The sequence below is a fragment of the Furipterus horrens genome, unplaced genomic scaffold (assembly GCF_987537825.1).
Source record: "Furipterus horrens unplaced genomic scaffold, mFurHor1.1.pri manual_scaffold_3, whole genome shotgun sequence".
Lineage (NCBI taxonomy): Eukaryota > Metazoa > Chordata > Mammalia > Chiroptera > Furipteridae > Furipterus > Furipterus horrens.
This window is the reverse complement of record NW_028327173.1, coordinates 204,858,748-204,877,290: the sequence shown is the minus strand read 5'-3', so window position 1 is coordinate 204,877,290 and position 18,543 is coordinate 204,858,748. Positions and strand designations below refer to the sequence as shown.

General features: G+C 39.1%; 1 protein-coding gene across 1 annotated transcript in view; it reads right to left on the bottom strand.

The window, feature by feature from the left end:
* Positions 1-7,088: 7,088 nt before the first annotated feature.
* PPP4R4 (protein phosphatase 4 regulatory subunit 4) overlaps positions 7,089-18,543 on the bottom strand; it is a 40,130-nt gene continuing 28,675 nt past the window's right edge. Inside the window, 3 exon segments of the mRNA XM_090272132.1 lie at positions 7,089-7,193; positions 7,300-7,345; positions 7,348-7,402. Of these exon segments, the coding sequence (XP_090128258.1) occupies positions 7,133-7,193; positions 7,300-7,345; positions 7,348-7,402 (162 nt within the window). The 3' untranslated portion in view covers positions 7,089-7,132.

Here is an 18,543-nt window from a genome sequence, read left to right as displayed (position 1 = left end):
GATTTTACCAAAGGAAGTATTTCTCTTTTAATGCTTAAAGGGGAGGAAAGGAACATGCAAATGGGTGAGTGTTTTAGAATAATTAATATTTTCAAATAATTATTATCAATCTTAGCCTAATAATAACAAACATAATGTAATATAAAGCTTTATAGTTTCCAGTGTATTTTTACATAAGTGATTACATTTAGATACTACAAGCTACTTGTAAATTATGTATATGACTACGTGTTTTTAAAATAATGGTTAATTTTGGCCCTGGCTGGTGCGGCTCTGTGGGTTGAGTGCTGGCCCGCGAACTGAAAGGTCACTGCTTCAATTCCCAGTAAAGACACACGCCTGGGTTGCAGGCCAGGTCCCCAGTCTGGGGCGTGCGAGAGGCAACAAAAAAAATGTATCAGCTGATCGGTGTCTCTCTCATACGTCGATATTTCTCTCCCTCTCTTCCTATCACCCTCCCTCTCTCTCTAAAAATTAATAAATAAAATCTGTTTTAAAATGTTTTAAAAATAAAATAAAGGTTAATTTTGGATTGGCAGTTAAACATTTAGTTAAGGCAAAAAGCTGTAGGCAAGTAGAATATCTTATTCTAGCAACCATCAACCAAAATATTCTTCAACTTTATATTTTATTCTTGTGTCATAATTACACAACATTCCATCTTTCCACTGGGATTTATCATCTGGGCAGAGAGTAGCATACAAATTATAAACGTTCTCTATAAAACCTCAAAATAAGATGTATTGTTCAAAATAATGAATTCGTAACAAAATGGAAGAAAACAGAAAATCTATCTTTATGTTACATTTACCAAGTTTTGAAGTCTATGCAATAATGCCATTTTATCCTCAGAACTACACTAGATATGTGATAGGAGAAATTAAGATCGGAAATAGAAGAAAATGTAACCTTATTGATTTTTTAAAAGCCATGAGATCAAGAAGGAATGGATTTGAATAAGTAAACTTCCGAGGATTCTATGACATTAAAACAGCTAAGTTTGTAGGCAGCATGGAGTAATACAAAGCTAATGTAATTATTAGTCACACAGCTATTACTCCTTTTAATCAATTTAAATAATAAAGTAGACAAGCAGTTAATACAAATACTCACGTATGGGCATCAAATTTGTTGGTCAATTTTCCTAAAATTTTACAACTAACTAAACGAGACTGGGTTGTTTGGGAAAGTTGTGCCTTGGAAACAAGTGGATTCAAGATCTGAAGAGAAAGGGTTAGAGAACAAATTCACCAAGTTTTATATATTATGAACACTACTGTCAGCTATTTTCTTCAAAGGCTATTTTAATGTTCTAAATGTCTTTAAAGAATCTGAATTACAATTGGAGGCGCACGCTTGTTCATAACCTGGGTCACCTTGCTTGTCTTCTTGTTTAACACACACACACACACACACACACACACACACACGGTAAAGATGAGGACAAATTATGTAATTAAAAACAAGTATGTATGCAGAAAAAGACTGAATTAAAGCTTATGGTGAATTCTGCAATGATCTGTATAACTGTGAAATACACATTTTCAAAAGAAACAAGAAAATTAATTGCCAGTTACCGTTAAATTTATTTTTATTCCATATGGATTTTTATATTTATCCTAAAGGGATGCAAAACATTATAAATTATAGCTTCAAACAGATTTTGTTAAGAAATTCTGTTATTTGAATAAAACAACCCAAGCCTGATACTGGAGGTGTATATGCCAGGCACTGAAGAGCTCGGCAGCATGACAGACTGGGAAGAACCATGACGCTCAAATCCTGATTCTAGGCCCAGCGCCTTCATTTGTCTGAGTCAGCTTGCTATTTCTCATCTCAGGGTTTCTCGTTTACTTAACATGGAAATCAGCACATGTCCTACTAAGATCCTGCCAAGTTCGAAAATTCTATGACTCTAATAAAAAGGTCAACTGATCTTATTCCTGTCAACAAGGTAGCTGGAATTACTGAATGCACAATTTGGAAGTGAAATATTTGAAATAAAATAAAATGCACACATAAAATCTTAAAAATCACATTAAATAACAGATGGAATTCTAGAGCAAAAAGTGTATTCTACCACATATCACTCTTCAAAAAAACATAAATAATACATGTCAACGTTACATCCCACATTTAAATATGTGCAATCATCTAGATGTCTGGCACCAAGTACACAAGCATCCTTATAACTGGGTAAACCATCCCGTTTTCAAGCAAGGGTTTTGCCCTTGAGAGAGGACATAAACTGTATGAAAGCAAAGGACAAAGACACTTCATAAAATCCACAGAGGGCATTTTACTGGGAGATAACTGTTTTTTCAACCATGACATATTTGAAAAGAAATATATATATACAGATAATGTTCACAGGATGAAAAAAATTTCATTACAGGAAAAATTGTTTCTAATTTTCCTATTCTCTCATCTTAATTTATTAAAACTTTTTGAGAAGGGTGTACTGAATAATGTTGAAAATTAAAAAACAAATAAATTGGTAACAATATTTACAACAAACATAATAAAAGACTGGGAACCTTGATAGATAAATAACACAAATAAATAGTGAATAATGACAATATTAGATAATTCCAGAAGAATAAGTGAAACTGATATAAACATAGTGTGTGAGAAAATATATAGTAACCTAATAATTTTTAAAATTCTGATTAAAATGCCATTCCATTTTCAGCCCGTCAGATTAAATTGGAACATTACTGCTGATCCAAGGAAAAGGGCGTTTCTGCACAGTGCTAGTTGGTGCCCTTAAGAATGTCATTCATTGCCCCCTGGTCCAGTAACCCCACTTCTTTGGAAGCTATATTTAAGGCAATCATCTGACAAACAGGAAAAGCTCTATAGAGGTGTTCAGTACTGCCTTGTTTTGATAATGAAATACTTAAAAATGGCTTAAATGTCCAACGAGTGAAGTATTTTGTAGCTACTACTACGTGAATTTAAAATAACATATGAAAATAATGCTAAGTGAAAATCAAAACAATGTTGAGTGATTACTAATATAGCCAACAGCAACCAAACACAGGTGGAAAATCTGAAGTGAAAATATACCAGAAAGTTAAAAGTGGCTAAGTACAGCATCATGATTTTTCTTTCTACTAATTTCTGTATTACTCAGATTTTCTATAATGAGTATGTGTTGCTTCCAGAGTAGGAAATAACTTTATTTTTAAATACCATTTTTATTAAAAAAAAAACTTAGAGTGACTTCTGACTATTTACGGAAAAGAGAAAGAGAATTACCTCATGCCTCAGGGTTTCTTTGGGCAGTACTTCTATCACAGACAAAAGAGTTTCCAGCCATGCATTGCTGACCCCTGAAATAGGCCACATTAAATGTCTCACAAATTTAGTTTCAACTCAGCCCTTAATAGTTACAATAGCATATAATAATAAAATGGAATAATTATTTTATTACTAGTGTAAGAAGTTTCTCTATTTTTATCTTAGTCAATATCTAGAAAGCATTTATCTTTAAAAATAATATTGCAGCGCCCTGTCGGTTGTGGCTCAATGGGTGGGGCACCGTCCTACAAAAAGCGGAAGGTCGTTGGTCCCATTCCCCGTCAGGGCACAGGCCTGGGTTGTACGTCCCCAGTTGGGGCACGTACGAGAGGCAACCGATCGATGTTTCTCTCTGATACCAACGTTTCTCTCTTCCTTCTTCCCTTCCCCTTTCTAAAAATAAATAAATAAAATCTTTTAAAAAATAATATTGGGGGATATCTTTAACCCAAATTGTGCATTTTTGCTGTACGATAGTATTAGAAACACAAATGTAATTTTTTTTTTAAGGCTGAGGAGAAAGTGTAAGTCCTCAGATGAACTAATGGGTCGCCAGGTTTCAGGGGCACCGAATGCCGTGGGTTTTGCAAGGGAACATCGGGGCTACTTTTAGTCACACTAAATAAAGCTCAGTTCCTGGGCAGCGTGGCCTCACTCAGCTGTCCTCGTCAGGCTGGCAGACTCAAAGGACATCGTGGCCACACACAAGAAGCAGTACACAGGCACATGAAGGGCAGCCTGGCCCCTGACCTGCGTCCCTGTGCTCCAGATGCAGCAGAATGACTTGGAGGAAGGAGTGGGCGTACGTGTGGATGGACACCGACTCCTCCTGCAGAATGGTCAGGAACGACATCGCCGCCATCAGCTGCGTCTCCACGCCCGCAACGTGCAGGGCTTCCTGTGTGACCAGAGAGAGTTAGCTATTCCACAGGTGAGTGACCGCAAATTATAATTTTTAAATATCAAAGGTCATAGAAAACAAACATAGTCATATTCCACAAATGACTGTATATGACTTTTAAGAATATATATGATTGCTTTATTTAAGAAAACTATATTCACCTGCTCCTGATCACCTAAGTCATTAGACCACATAAAGTTTAAATGCCTTAGGAACTTATAAAATAACATTCCATTGCTTTATGGATAAAAATTATAAAAGTACAAAAACCTTTAAATAATAGAACAGGCATTTTTGATAGATTTCAACTTGCATTTTGCTATTTGTATTTTACAGTTTGTCATCATACCTAGGACAATAATGCCAAAGCTCAATCATATGTATTTTCATTACTTATATTTCTGTTTCAAAAAATAAACATTGTACATTTTACTCTAAAAATACATTTAATATTGTACAAATGTATTTTTCCTTTCAAACAACTGAAAAGAACATAAATTACTATGAGGTAAACTGCTTTTAAAAGAAGAAATTTTAAAATATAAGAATGTTTCTAAAAAGTAATTATATTCATTGCCATCTCCATTCACCACTTTAAAATGTTTTAATGTATATGCAAAGTTAAAGCCTACATAAGCATATTAATTTTCAACACTACACAAAACCTTTCACATAAACCTCATCAAAGATATTACCTATCCTCCCCTAGAAGAGAGAGTGTATATGTGTTGTGAAGGTAGTTAAGAGAAATATTGTACTTTGTCTAACCAATTATAGCAGTTATAAAATTGAATGCCTATTTTATAACTAATATAATAAAGTTAGTAGATCAATGTGGAACTCGCAGCCACAAAACAAAGTTTCATACCTGTGATCTTAAAAAAATTAATCTTTCTGCACCATTTCCTACTATAGAAAATGAGAATTATGATACCATCTTCTTAGAGGTTTAAACCATTTAACCAGAACTTTTATGACTTAACCACTTGTGCACACACTAAGCATTAAATAATGACCACTGTACATCCAACCCTCTCTTCTCTACTCCAGGCTCTCAAGGAGGAATCTCATCTTGTCCACACCTGAAATAATATCTTCCCCAAACTTCCTCCTCCAATTTCCATCTCAGTAAACAGTAAATGACAACTCTGCCCTTCCAGCTGTCAGGCCAGAAACCTTGAGGTGATCGCTGACACCTCTCAGTCCCTCACACACCACATCAAATGACCAGTCAACCCTGACCCAGAACCTGCCCATCTGTCACCTCCACCACTGCACCCAGATCCAGGCCACCATCATTTCCGGCCGGAATGATTCCCAGAATCTGACTAGTCCCTGTTTTCATCACTGCCCCTCTATATGGCAGCCAAAGATTCTTAGAAGTCAGATCATGTCACTTCCCTGTTCAAAACTTTCCAATGGCTTCATATTCCACTTAAAGGACAAGTCAAAGTCCTTTCAAAGACTTATAAGATCCGTTCCCCAGTCTCCCGTTCCCAGATTTCCACGTGGTTGGCTTCCTGATCTCTTTCAAGCCTCCGCTGAAATATCAGCTCTTCAATGAGCCCGACTTCAACCTGAAAGCTTGGCCCGCTCTCACAGCCCATTCCAGGCTCATACCTCCATCACCCAACACAGTCATGCGTGTATGGCCTATCTCCCACATCTGGAACACAGCCTCCATGACTGTAAGAACTTTTGTCTGTTTTGTTCACTGCCACACCCCCTAGTCCTAGCACACGGCAGGCGTTTGGTGTAACGGCTGAGAGACTGAATCTCTCTACCCTTTCACCGAAACTGTCTGCTCTTGAGGCTCTCTCCCGTCCCAACATTTTCCACACCTCCTAAAAGGGAACTTCTAGAGATGTTTGAATCTTCAAGAGATTTTTTGGATCCTAAAGATTAGGGACTGGCAGAATTAGACACAAGGCAAAACAAACAAACAAAATGGGTCCCACAGAAACACATTTGCAACCCTTCCTGTCCCGTCAGTCGGGAGGTGTTCCTGCCGCCTCCTACACCCCAGCATCTCCGTAACCGTGACTCGGCACAGGGGGACCGCTGCCCGTCACTGTGCTCAAAGGCATTCTGCAGCGTGTCATTCGACAGCGTGAGAAGCAGACTCAGATCCCTCGAGTATTTTGCTGAAGGCCAGCGAGTTAGTAACTGGCAACTCTGAGACTTAGCCCTTGTCTGCGGGATGCCGAGTCTAAGGACTGAATCCTCCGTCAGATTCTGCTCTTCGATTCCTCACTGACTACGGCGTGGCTTCGGTCAAGGCCCAGCCGTCCTGAGGGCGCGGGGGACACCTGGCAGTGGTTTGCAGTGGCACGTGTTCATGTGGTGTGGTTCATTCCCAGAAAACCTATATCACGTATGGGGGGCTGATTTTTGTTTTGTTTGTTTTGTTTCGTTTTAAACTTTCGTATCACACACACAAGCCTTATTTTACAAGCTTTTTCAACCAACAGTCTATTATGGATCTTAAGGAGTTCTCGGCTGAAAGGCAAAGAGAAGCAGCAACTGGTCTCTGAAATCAGACCCTCCCGTATCTTCTTGTTCTTCTGTTTTCAAAACCAACGTTGTTCCACACTAATAGCTTTGGGTTGGGAAAACACTTTCGAAAGCTTTGATGTGGCCAGTATTCATCACTTACAGGTTCAGAAGACACAGCTTTTATTTAGAAACAAATTATTTTGAAAAGAAATATTAAAATAAATTGTGAGGGCCACAATGTACATTCCGGTTCACGTGAGTCTGCTGTTTTAAGTTCCGAGAGATGTAATTTTGTTTGAACATATGCAAACTTTATGCAAAAGAAGGACATGAGAAGCTCGCCAACTTCATATCTTCTTACTGTATTACTTAGTCTTGACTCCCGCAGAAACATCTGCCCCAACTATTTTGCATTTAATTTTCGAAAAATCCTCAAGTCTTATCGGGTTTTGGGTTTTTCTCTTGTGCTGACTTCAACATCTGGGACTGTCCACTGTTAAGAAACCAGCACAGACTAAGAGATTTTATCACTGCTACAAATCAACTGATTTCTAAACATATCTTTCTGAAACATGATACAGTAAGAGTTTGATACTTACCAGTAAGTACTCTCCTCCACTGAGTCACACCTTCTGGACAAACATAGTGAGATCCATACTCTCTGGGTAAATAAGTGTGCATCCTCATGGACCTTGGAAGACACTGAAAAGTAAATTCTTCTATTGCTTAAGTGCATGCCTTAATGCCAGTTACCCTTCCTCTTAAATACTGTTGTATGGCTGGCATTCCAACTTGAATCCTCAAAAATGAAATGAGACAGTTTTTAAATGAGTTAATGGTACATTTCCAAATTTCAAAAACTACTCCAATTCAAGGATGGAAAATATACTAGACCCTTCCGTGTTTAAATTCCCTCTTTCATGAGCATGAACGGTGCAAGAAAGTATTTTGTAAAACAATGTAACACAGAGCTTGCAGAGGGGAAATTGCCCTATTGCTCTTTCTCCAATAAACCCTCATTGTACACATCAAGAAGAGATTTATTTCTCTTTATAATACACAATGTAGAGAAGCAATAAATAAACCATTGGCTTATATCAAAAAAAAGCAAATATTTAAGATTCACACATTTGGAAACTAAACTTATTGAATAAAACTGGTTAACACATTTACCATAATGGTGCTGGTAAGAAAAAAAAAAAAAAAAGAAAGCCCTGAAGTTACAAAGTATCTTTGAAAACTTTTAGAAATAACATCACCAATTATTTTGAAATTAAGTAATAGGGATTTAAATATTAAAATATTGAAGATCTGGGACATATGAAATCTCTGGGGTTCTGAGGATCATAAATGTGGGAAGTTGTAGTAACAAAAACAGTGAACCGCTCTTTTTGCTATAAAATAACATTTATGAAAGACTTTAAAACTGGGTGAAATATGAATAATTGGAGCATGCCAACTCTAACGCCCCTTTAGCAATTAACTACCATATCTCATTCTTTACCCTGTCACTGAATGCCACGTTCCCCACTAAAACAAACTGTGAGGAAAACTAGCCAACAGCACTGAAAATCAAACTCTGAGCGGGAAAGGGAAGTGGAGACAGTGAGCAGGAACAAGAGGGATGTGTTCTCCCGCTCTGGACGGCCGTATTTCAGTGATTTGCAAGGTTCATGAGGAAGTACACATACAAATATCCCAACGACCTCTTTCCATTAGGAAATGCCAATACCAGCAGCCACAATCAGAGGACTGTGTAGATGTGCAATGGGGCAGCCTGCCATGCAAAAAACTGGGACAACGCCAGACAAGGAAACACATTTCAAGACAATGATTTTGAAGCTGAACTTCTAGCAAGACTTAGTCTGCCATGTCATTTTAACATACAATAAAATTAGAATCATGTAGTTCATAATTTCGGCTTAAAATGTAAATAAGAAGCAATTTAAAATGTTACAAAGAAAAGATGTGCATATCAAAGAAGTATCTATTTATTGGATACAATATCAAGAAGCAACTGTTTAAACGATCTGTTGTAGCTCTATTTAATTAGTTAAAATTTTCTTTAAGTATAATCTTTTCTGGGGGATTGGGGAACAGCAGTGGAAAGTACAGCAAATGACTATGAGCACGTGAAAACGGGGCTTCCTTTCTGGTCAGTCATGGTGTTATACTTTCCTTCCTATCCTGATCCTTCCCTAAAGCGGCCCAGTGAAAATCTAATTCATATAATATCATTTTAATTTCATTTACAGCTATTTATTAAGTACCTGAATTATACTCAGTGCTCTGGGAAACCGGAGGAAAGTCAAAGACATGGTTGCCTTCCTTTGAGGGGCTGCTGTTGCTCGTATTGAAATATTCAACAAATATGTATTTAGTCACATTCAAGGCACTGTGCTAGGTGCTGGAGACTTGGCACCGAGCAGGACTAGCAATGTGTCTGTTAATACTGCAATCAAAGCTGTGATAAGAGCTACGGATGAGAAGTACAAGATGGCATAAGAGCATGCAATGATCTCTCCAAGGAGGGGGTCATGGGGAAGCAGCAGTTGGCCCATGTGAAGGGGAAAATGCCTGGGCTGCAGCTGGAATGGAGAGGCAGGAAAGCAAGAAGAGTAAGAGAGAAGGACCTTCCAGCACTGAGAACTGGGAGCAGGCAGGAGATTCAGGAAGCGGAAGGAGGTCAGTGTGCCTGGAGCACAGGCAGGGGAGGGGCTCAGGCTATGAAACAGATGGGAGCCCAAATTATGTAGGGCCCCCGAAGCATTCAGCAAGAGAATATTCCAACTGTAGTTGTGAATGCTCTGAAGTATCGTGCTGACTATAAAGCTGAAAATGGAATCAGATAGTAGTGAGGGAGGATGGGCTGGGAGGGAGGAGCGGGCAAGGACCACTTGAGAAGCTATGACCTCACCTGAGCAAACGCTCAGAGGAGCTTGGACTAGGGTGGAGGTACTGTGGTTGGAGAGAGGGGATGGATTCAAAAAATATTTAAGATATAAAATAACAGGATTGTATAAGCGAGAAGTAAAAACAAATGGTATCTAGGATGACCCCCAAAATCCTGGCTTGAAAACCAGATGAATAACAGTGTTACCCGTTAGGATAGGAGACACTGGAGGAAGTTCAGGTTAGGACAGGGGACACTGGGGGAAGCCCAGGTTAGGACAGGAGACACTGGGGGATGCTCAATGTCAAGGGGAAATACCAGAAGCTGTTTTATACTTGTTAACTTTGAGATGCCTTTGAGGCACCCAAGTAGATATTACAAACAGGGAATTGTGTTTACTAATCTGATACTCTGAGAAGATCTGATATAAATCGGAGAATTTATGTAAAATAGAACTTATATGGATGATACTGAAAGGCTTGGGTGTAGATGCATTGCCTACAAAGAAAACACAGGTCGGAAGTGGGTATCTGCTGCTGTAAACATAATCTCACCTCAATAAAATAAGGATGTTAAAGAACTCAAAGTTTCCATAAAAAGACCCATAATGAATGCTTTGACAGAATATTTAATTTTAAGTTCTGGGCTAGTCCTAACACACTATTAGAAAACAATCAGCCCTGGCTGGTGTGGCTCAGTGGGTTGAGGACCAGCCTGCAAACCAAAGGGTCGCTGGTTCTATTCCCAGTTGGGGGCTTGTGAGAGGCAACCGAGGGATGTTTCTCTCTCACATGGATGTTTCTATCCTTCTCTCCCTCCCTTCCCTGCTCTCTAAAAAGAAAAAAAGAAAAAGGAAAAGAAAACAATGAGTTGGTCTGTGCAGGGAAAGGGTGATAAAAGAGTGTCCCAGAGGTAAGGGTTGCATGCAGGTGTACATACAGAAACATTTTGGGTTAATACTGTTTTGATATTAAATCAAGAAGAAAAAATAAAAGGAAAGGGAAGTCCCTCTTTCAGTGATGGCAGACTAGGTAATTCTAATCAGCTCTCTTAATGAGGGTAATTTAAAAAGCTGGAAAAAATATTCAAATCATCTGCACAAAGGCAAACAGAAACTAACAAGGTTATTCATCCAAAACTAAAAATTTACCCATCCTAGATTACCCATTACTAGAAAAATTACCCACCCAGAATCTAAAACATAATGGAATTCCAGAAAGGTCAGCATGTAATTTGGGGCCTGGTTTTCTCTGGGAACATTTGTTGATTCTGGAAAAGGTTCCTGGGTGGCCAAGAGCTCCTGTGACTTTTTGGACAGCCTTGGAAAGGCGCTGGTAGCCCTCTGGGATAGGATAAGTGCAATCCTGTAGCAGTCTGACCTTTGCAGGGACAATGGTCCAGCTTCACGTCATCCAATGCCTACGATAGACTGAGTGAGACTTGATTGCCAGCGCAGTTAAGTGGCTGCCAGCAGACAACATATTCCTTTCTAGAGGAAGAGAACATGCTGGGCCTCAAACTATGTCTACAAATAATTACAAGATAAAACACACACAACCAATAATATTCAGGCACATGAAGAGATGTAATAATATGAATAAGAACCAGCATAAGCAACAGAAAATTAAAATGCACCAAAGGCACTCCAGGTATGCTGGTGTTATCCGATACACACCTGGCTCAACAGGATAGAAGATACAATTGAAAAAATCAACAGAAAATTCTAAGATATAAAAGAAAGGAGGTGGCAGATTTTTTAAAGAGCTGAACAAAAATTCTACACCAGAAAAATGTAATAATCAAAATCAATAATCAGAATGAATCACAAAGAGAAAAGTGGAAAAGATAAAAAACATAAAAGATACTATGGAAAGGTCTGATATGTATGAACTTGGAGTCCTAGATAGAGAGCAGAAAGATTAGACAGAAGCAAATTTGAAAAATGTCTAAAAAGATAATGGCCATTTTTTTAATACAGATACTGTAACAGGTGTATAGGTTTATTTCCATTTATTTAATGACTAAGCATGTTAAACATATTTTCTTATGATTATTGGCCATCCACAAACTGTCTTTGGTGAAGCATCTGTTCAAAATTTTGCCTGTTTTTAAAAATTGGGTTTATTTTAAAATTATTGAGAGTTCTTTATGTATTCTGAACACGTGTCCTTTATCAGATACATGATTTTTAAGTATTTCCTCCATTCTGTGACTTGTTATTCTCCTAACAGTTTTCTGAAGAGTAGAAGCTTGTATTTTTTATTTTAAGCAATTTGATCATGATGTGCCTCTGTGTGTGTGTGTGTGTGTGTGTGTGTGTGTGTGTGTGTATTTATCCTGCTTGGGGTCCTCTGAGCTTCTTGGATCTTTGCTTTGTTGTCACTCATTAATTTCAGAAAAATCTTGGCCATTATTTCTTCAAACAATTCTTTCACGACTGCACTTCAGAGGTCCCAACTGCACATATACCAGATCCCTTTGCACTGTCTCAAAGCCATTTAATGCTCCCTCCTATTTTTTTCACCTTTTCATCTTTGTGTTTTAATTTGGATAATTTTTACCTTCAAGTTCACTGATTCTTTCCCCAGCTGTGCACAGCTGTGTCCAAACTGTTGATAGGTCCATCGAAGGAATGTTTCATCTCCGATATCATCCTTTTTATTTCTATCATTTTCATTTGATTGTTTCATCGTTTCCATCTCTCTGCTGAAATTCCCTAGACATCCAAGCACACAGTTCCAAGGAAGTGGGCAGTGGTGTGTTCCTGTCCCCTAACAACAGCCAAGCATCACCACACCTGCATTAGCAAGGGGGACTCTTGCCAGTCTCCTGCCCTATCCCTCAAGGCAAGGAGGCCTGTGGGAAATAGCGTCCAAGTGAGCGCCAAGTTCCCTTGTTTCTGGAACTCCAAGTTATTCTAAACTGATATGCTCCCCTACAGTCGATGTGTAAAAGCTTATCACAGTTTTAGCTAACTTTTTTCTAACAATCCTATGTGGTGGCCACTTCTTCCTCCTACATCTGTCAAAGTCAGTGTCCCTGTGTCCCATCCTGTCGCTCTTTCTAATTCAGTTTACTTGGTTGTCTTGTGACCACCTCTGAAGGCTCAAAATTTTTTTTAATTGTATGTGTTTTGTGAATAACCCAGTTGTTAAAACAAGAGTGATGTTTTTATGAACATTCCTACATCCTCAGTAGAAACGGAACTGGCTGCTTTGTATTTGAGCCCTGAATAGCCCTTAAACTCTTACAAGCTTAACTGTGCATTTAAAAAGATGCTTATTGTACTTTATCTAGTTTCTAGATGTTCTAATTTGGGAAAACTTTCTAGGACATTTAGTTCACTACACTGCCAAAGCGTTAGTTAATCCACAAAGTTTTAAGTCAAACATTATAGACCCTTATTACAGTAGAAAATGTTAAAAACTTCTTTGTTTCATAATTTTGCAAGGATTGCAAAAATAATAATAATAATAACCTATAAATGATCCTTTGTATCATTCAACTGCCTAAAGTCAGAAACAATATTGAAGTAGTCATAGTGAAGTGGTCCCATTATCACAGAAATAAGAGAATTTGGAATTAAGAATTCAGAAGCTCCAGTTCATTTTGATTGTAAGCAGGGCAAGAGTTAAGACTGAATGACTAAGAGCACATGTGAGAACACTGGTACCCACCAGAATTCATTAAAAGGCAATACCTCTAGGTCTATTAGAAATATTAGCAAGTGTAACATTTCATATCTGCCCCCCAAAAAACTATTTACTCAGTAAATGTTTTCATTGAATTTAATTATTATTGTAAAATAATAAATGGTGTTAATCTGTTTTGTCCTTAAACACAGATATACACAAAAAAGAAAAAGTCATAACACAGACATTATTTTCAAAATGCATTGTGGTCAGCATACTTTTTTTTTTTTTTTTGGAGCTGTCAGTAACAGAAGAGTCATTTGTATCATCTGTTCATGCTCTCTGCGGCCTTTGGCTAAAGCTGCCTCTGTTTTTTTCTCTTTCTTTCTTTTTCTTTTTAGTGAACTAGAGAAATAGTTACTTAATTTTATGCTTCCTGGCCAACAAAGATCTCCCAGGAAGGTCAATTCTGACCCTGATGATTGTTTTTCATCATGGAAACGATTTCACTTCCCTCGTCACCTTCCTTCACATCAGGTGTCCCTAAGCGCTTAGCCTACCTCTACTGTGGGTTGTCTGAAACATCGTGTTCTGCTTGTTCTGTATAAATGTGTTGCTTTCACAAAGTCTTTTCGCTTTTTTCAGAACTTTTAACATCGCACAGAAGACGACATGTACAGTGAAAAAGACAGGTACTTTTACTTGTGAGCTACAAACAAAAAAGAAAAGCAATTTGTGTCGTCTATTTATGCTACTCCATTCCTTTAGTTATAGTTAAGACTATTTTTTTTCTTGGTGAACTATAAGAATAAATCATATAAGTTCATGCTTTCTAGAAAGCTCCCAACAAAATATTCATAGTTAAGCACTAAATTTTTTAGGTCTACATTTTCTCAACTGTAAAACAAGAATAAATACATCATATGGAATTGTTAGAAGTTTAAAAGGATGTGTCCAAAGCATTAAGCATAGTGCCTGGCCCACAGTAAGTGTTCCTCACATTATTATCATTTATACATGTATCTGTGCCACAAAATAGGACTTAAAAGGCAAATAAAGTTAAGCTTTTCATTCACAAATATCTTTGTTCACACAGTAGTGGCTTTCTATTAAAATTTGAAAATAAGAACTTTTTAAAGATATATCTATATCATCAGTAGATATGAAATCTCGTCGGCAGCCGTCCGTCTCGAGAGACGATGGTGTAGCTTCTTAAGAGTCTATCTGCACCGCCGAGAATGGCTGTGCAGTCCGACTCGGGAGTGACACGGTATCTGTCTCCTCCCGTGTTGAATCGACATCTTGTGATGACGCTGGAGTGTCCTCTCCAGTGAAGCTGAAGCTACAGAGCCTGGGCAGGGTGATATGGAGGGTCTACTGTTGCCCATGCAGCAGACCCCCCCTCTCTTCGCAGCTGAAGGGTCCAAGGGAAAGACGGAGTCAATACAGCTTGGCTTCAGGTGCGCCGCAGGAGTTGCCGGTGTTGACTACAACGTCAAACCGCCTTAGGGACTCCGGCTCCGGATTTTCTGTCGGGGTTTACTCCCTTAGCCTTTCCCCTGAAGAGGTATGCCGCAAGGCAGCGGAGGTTTTTTGGAGTCAGAGTTTTCCTTCTCTGATGTGAAATACTCCAATAAAAAAACCACATTTGAAGAAACGTATGCAATTTTTCCTATTATTACCATAAATGAAAGTAAAGTAATATAAAATTAATAAAAGTAGAAATAATGAATCTTTTCAGAATCAGATGATTGATAGACCATATTTCCTAATCTCGTATGATCAAATTTCATATTGATTATGTCTCTTTTGTCCTTTCCTTATTATGTGTCTTTCTCCCACTCCCCTGCCAAAAAAGGTCTCTCTAGAAACATAAATCAGCATTATATCATTCCACTGATACCTTCTTTCTATTTCTGATCCCAGAACGCCATCAGTGGATCAGGCCACTGGTCTTTCAGGTAGACACACTGTCTCAGAATATTCGGTTTAATTATTGCTCATTTTGATATGATTTTTGAGTGTCTACTACTTGCCAAGCACTGTCCTAGGTTCTGGGGACACAGTGATAAACCAGACTGACAAAGAGTCTGCCCTTCTGTCAGGCAGGGAGAAGAATGCTAGTAGTGAGGTCAGGAAGCTGGACGGGGTCATTTACAGGCATGGCAAAAAGTTTTATTCTATCTGAAATGAAAAGCTACTTACTTGTATTAGTTTCCCGTGGCTGCAGAAAGTAAATTGCCACAGACTAGGAGGCCTGTAACAACAGAAATTCATCCTCCCAAGTTCTAGATGCATAGTCGAAATCAGTATCACTTGGCCAAAAGCAAAGTGTTGGCAAGGCCACACTCCCTCCGGAGACACTAGGGTGAAATCTGTTCTTTGCCTTTTCCAGCTTCTAGCAGTTGCTGGTGTCTCTTGACTGGTGGCCACACCTCTCCAGTCTCTGCCACGTCTTCCCATGACCTCCTCCCCTGTGGCTGTGGACTCTCCCTCTGCTGTCCTCTTAGGAGGAGGCATGGCATTTAGGGCCTACCCAGAGCATCTAGGATAATCTCTTTACCTCAAAATCCTTAACCACATTTTCCAAATAAGGTAACATTCATAGGTTCCACTACCCCTGGCTGGTTTGGCTCAGTGGATTGAGCGTCGGCCTGCGAGCTAAGTGTCGCTGGTTCGATCTTCCAGTCAGGGCACATCAGAGAAGGAAAACTCTGACTCCAAAAAACCTCCGCTGCCTTGCGGCATACCTCTTCAGGGGAAAGGCTAAGGGAGTAAACCTCGACAGAAAATCCGGAGCCGGAGTCCCTAAGGCGGTTCGACGTTGTAGTCAACACCGGCAACTCCTGCGGCGCACCTGAAGCCAAGCTGTATTGACTCCGTCTTTCCCTTGGACCCTTCAGCTGCGAAGAGAGGGGGGGTCTGCTGCACGGGCAACAGCAGACCCTCCATATCACCCTGCCCAGGCTCTGTAGCTTCAGCTTCACTGGAGAGGACACTCCAGCGTCATCGCAAGATGTCGATTCAACACGGGAGGAGACAGATACCGTGTCACTCCCGAGTCGGACTGCACAGCCATTCTCGGCGGTGCAGATAGACTCTCAAGAAGCTACACCATCGTCTCTCGAGACGGACGGCTGCCGACGACATAGGTTCCAGGGATTAGGACCTGGTATCTTAGGGAAGCCATACATGATTCGGCCTACCACGTAAGCAATTTACATGGAAGGGGTACAAATGATGCTTTAAAAAGATCTCTCTGAAGAAAAAACAGGTAACTATGTTGAAATGATAGATGTATAATTGTGGGAATTATTTCACAGTGTACACATATGTTCCCAAATAAATAAATAAACAAATAAACTCGCTCTCTGGCCTGGAGGTGCTCTAAGGGGCAAAGAAGCAGTAGCAGGTCCAGTGAGGAGGCTGTTGTAGCAACCAGATGAGAGATGACGAGGCTTGAGAAGTAAAACTACACATTATAAATCTGTAAGAGTCAAGACTGGCTAACGAAGAGGTCATAGTGCAGTTAAGAAAAAGAACTCGGGGGTCAGACTTCCTGTTCAAGCTGACCGCCACGCGCCGGCTTGGTGACCTTGGGAAAGCTACTCCACTAAGTTGTTTCTTTCTCTGTCAAGTGACCCCTACAGAGCGGCTATGAGCGTTCACAGGTAACCTGCGCCAAGTGTTTGACACAGTACAGCGCCCGACACAGAGTAAGACCTTAATAAATGTTAGCTACAGTTGTTCTTATCTGTTCCTGACATTGTACATTGTCTATTGTATGATTTTATGCCATCTATTCTGGCTCCCAAAATAAGTTTAAAAAATAAAAAGGATTCAATAACTCAACAGGTACAAACTTTTTTTGCACTCCATTACAAGGGAGTCACCAATATTATATGGTGTAATTATATCAGTAGCATTTTAAATTTTATAAAGGACCATAGTACTTCAGAAATTTATCTTGACAATCAAATTCTTTCACTTCTAGGTAACTAGAAGTTCAAGTCAAATATTAAAATCTAACATCTAAGACTTCAATTTAATATAGTGTGGAAAAGAATTCAAACTTAATGAAGACCACAGAAAAAATGTCTTTTTCAAAGATACCCTAGGATTAAAATCATGTAACATGGACATATTATAACAACCATATTTAAAAGTTTCTCCATACTTAGGAAATTTAAACTAAAGCTCAAAATTTTATTTCTTTTCTGAATTCTTCTTTAAATTTAACCTTGAGATGTGTGACCTAATTGCATTATCATTCATTGTCCACTTCGGATAAAATTTAGAAAGTAAATTGTAGAAATACTATGGTTTAGCTCAGTTCTAATCCTGACTCACTTTCTGCCATTTTATATTTAACCCTAAATCCTTTCATCTCTAAAACAGTGAAAATAGTAACCTACTGTTTATTTATTTATTTATTCATTCATTCATTCATTTATTTATTTAAATCCTCACCTAAGGGTATGTTTATTGATTTTAGAGAGAGAGGAAGGAAGGGAAAGGAGAGGAGGGAGGGAGGGAAAGAGAGAGAGAAAGGAGAAAGATCTATCAGTTACCTCCCACCCACTCCCCAGCTGGGGATGGAACCCAAACCTAGGTGTGTGCCCTGACCAGGAATCAAACCCACAACTTTTTGGTGTACGGGACGACGCTCCAACTAACTCAGTCACCCAGCCAGGGCCAAATAGCAACCTATTTTAAGAGCCATTTTTCAGTTAACACATTATTGTAAGCATGAAACACAAATGCAATGAGACAAAAAAATAAAATATTGGTGAAATTTTCTCCAGTGTTCTTTAAGGTAAAGGGTGAGTTCTAAAAGCTGGTTACACTGCTGTTATAGACATGATAAGACTCTTGGGAATGATTAGCTTCTTACATAAAATACCTATTGTTCGTATCACTCATAGAATAATTAGTATTGATAACACTCAAACTATTTTTCTCCATGGACTTAATGAACTATTAACCAAAATACTCAAAACCAGCGGAACCATATGGCTGCTCAAGCCTGGCCTCTGGAGGTCAACTCTCACTTCCCACGCCCGGCCCACTAGGAAGCCTGGCTCATTCCGCCTTGATGAACGTGTCTCAGGTAAACCCTGCCACTCTCTGCTGTCTCAAACCGGCTGTCCTAACCCAAGCCGCCTTCAAATGCCACAAAGACTAGCGCTGTGGTTTCCCACCTGCCCCACTCCAAAGCCGCTTTCCACACAATTATCAAAATGACTGATGTAAATGGGGTAAGTCACCGCTCTGTTCCAAGTCTTCGGGGGTTTGCCGCCATCGTAGGAAAGAAGAAC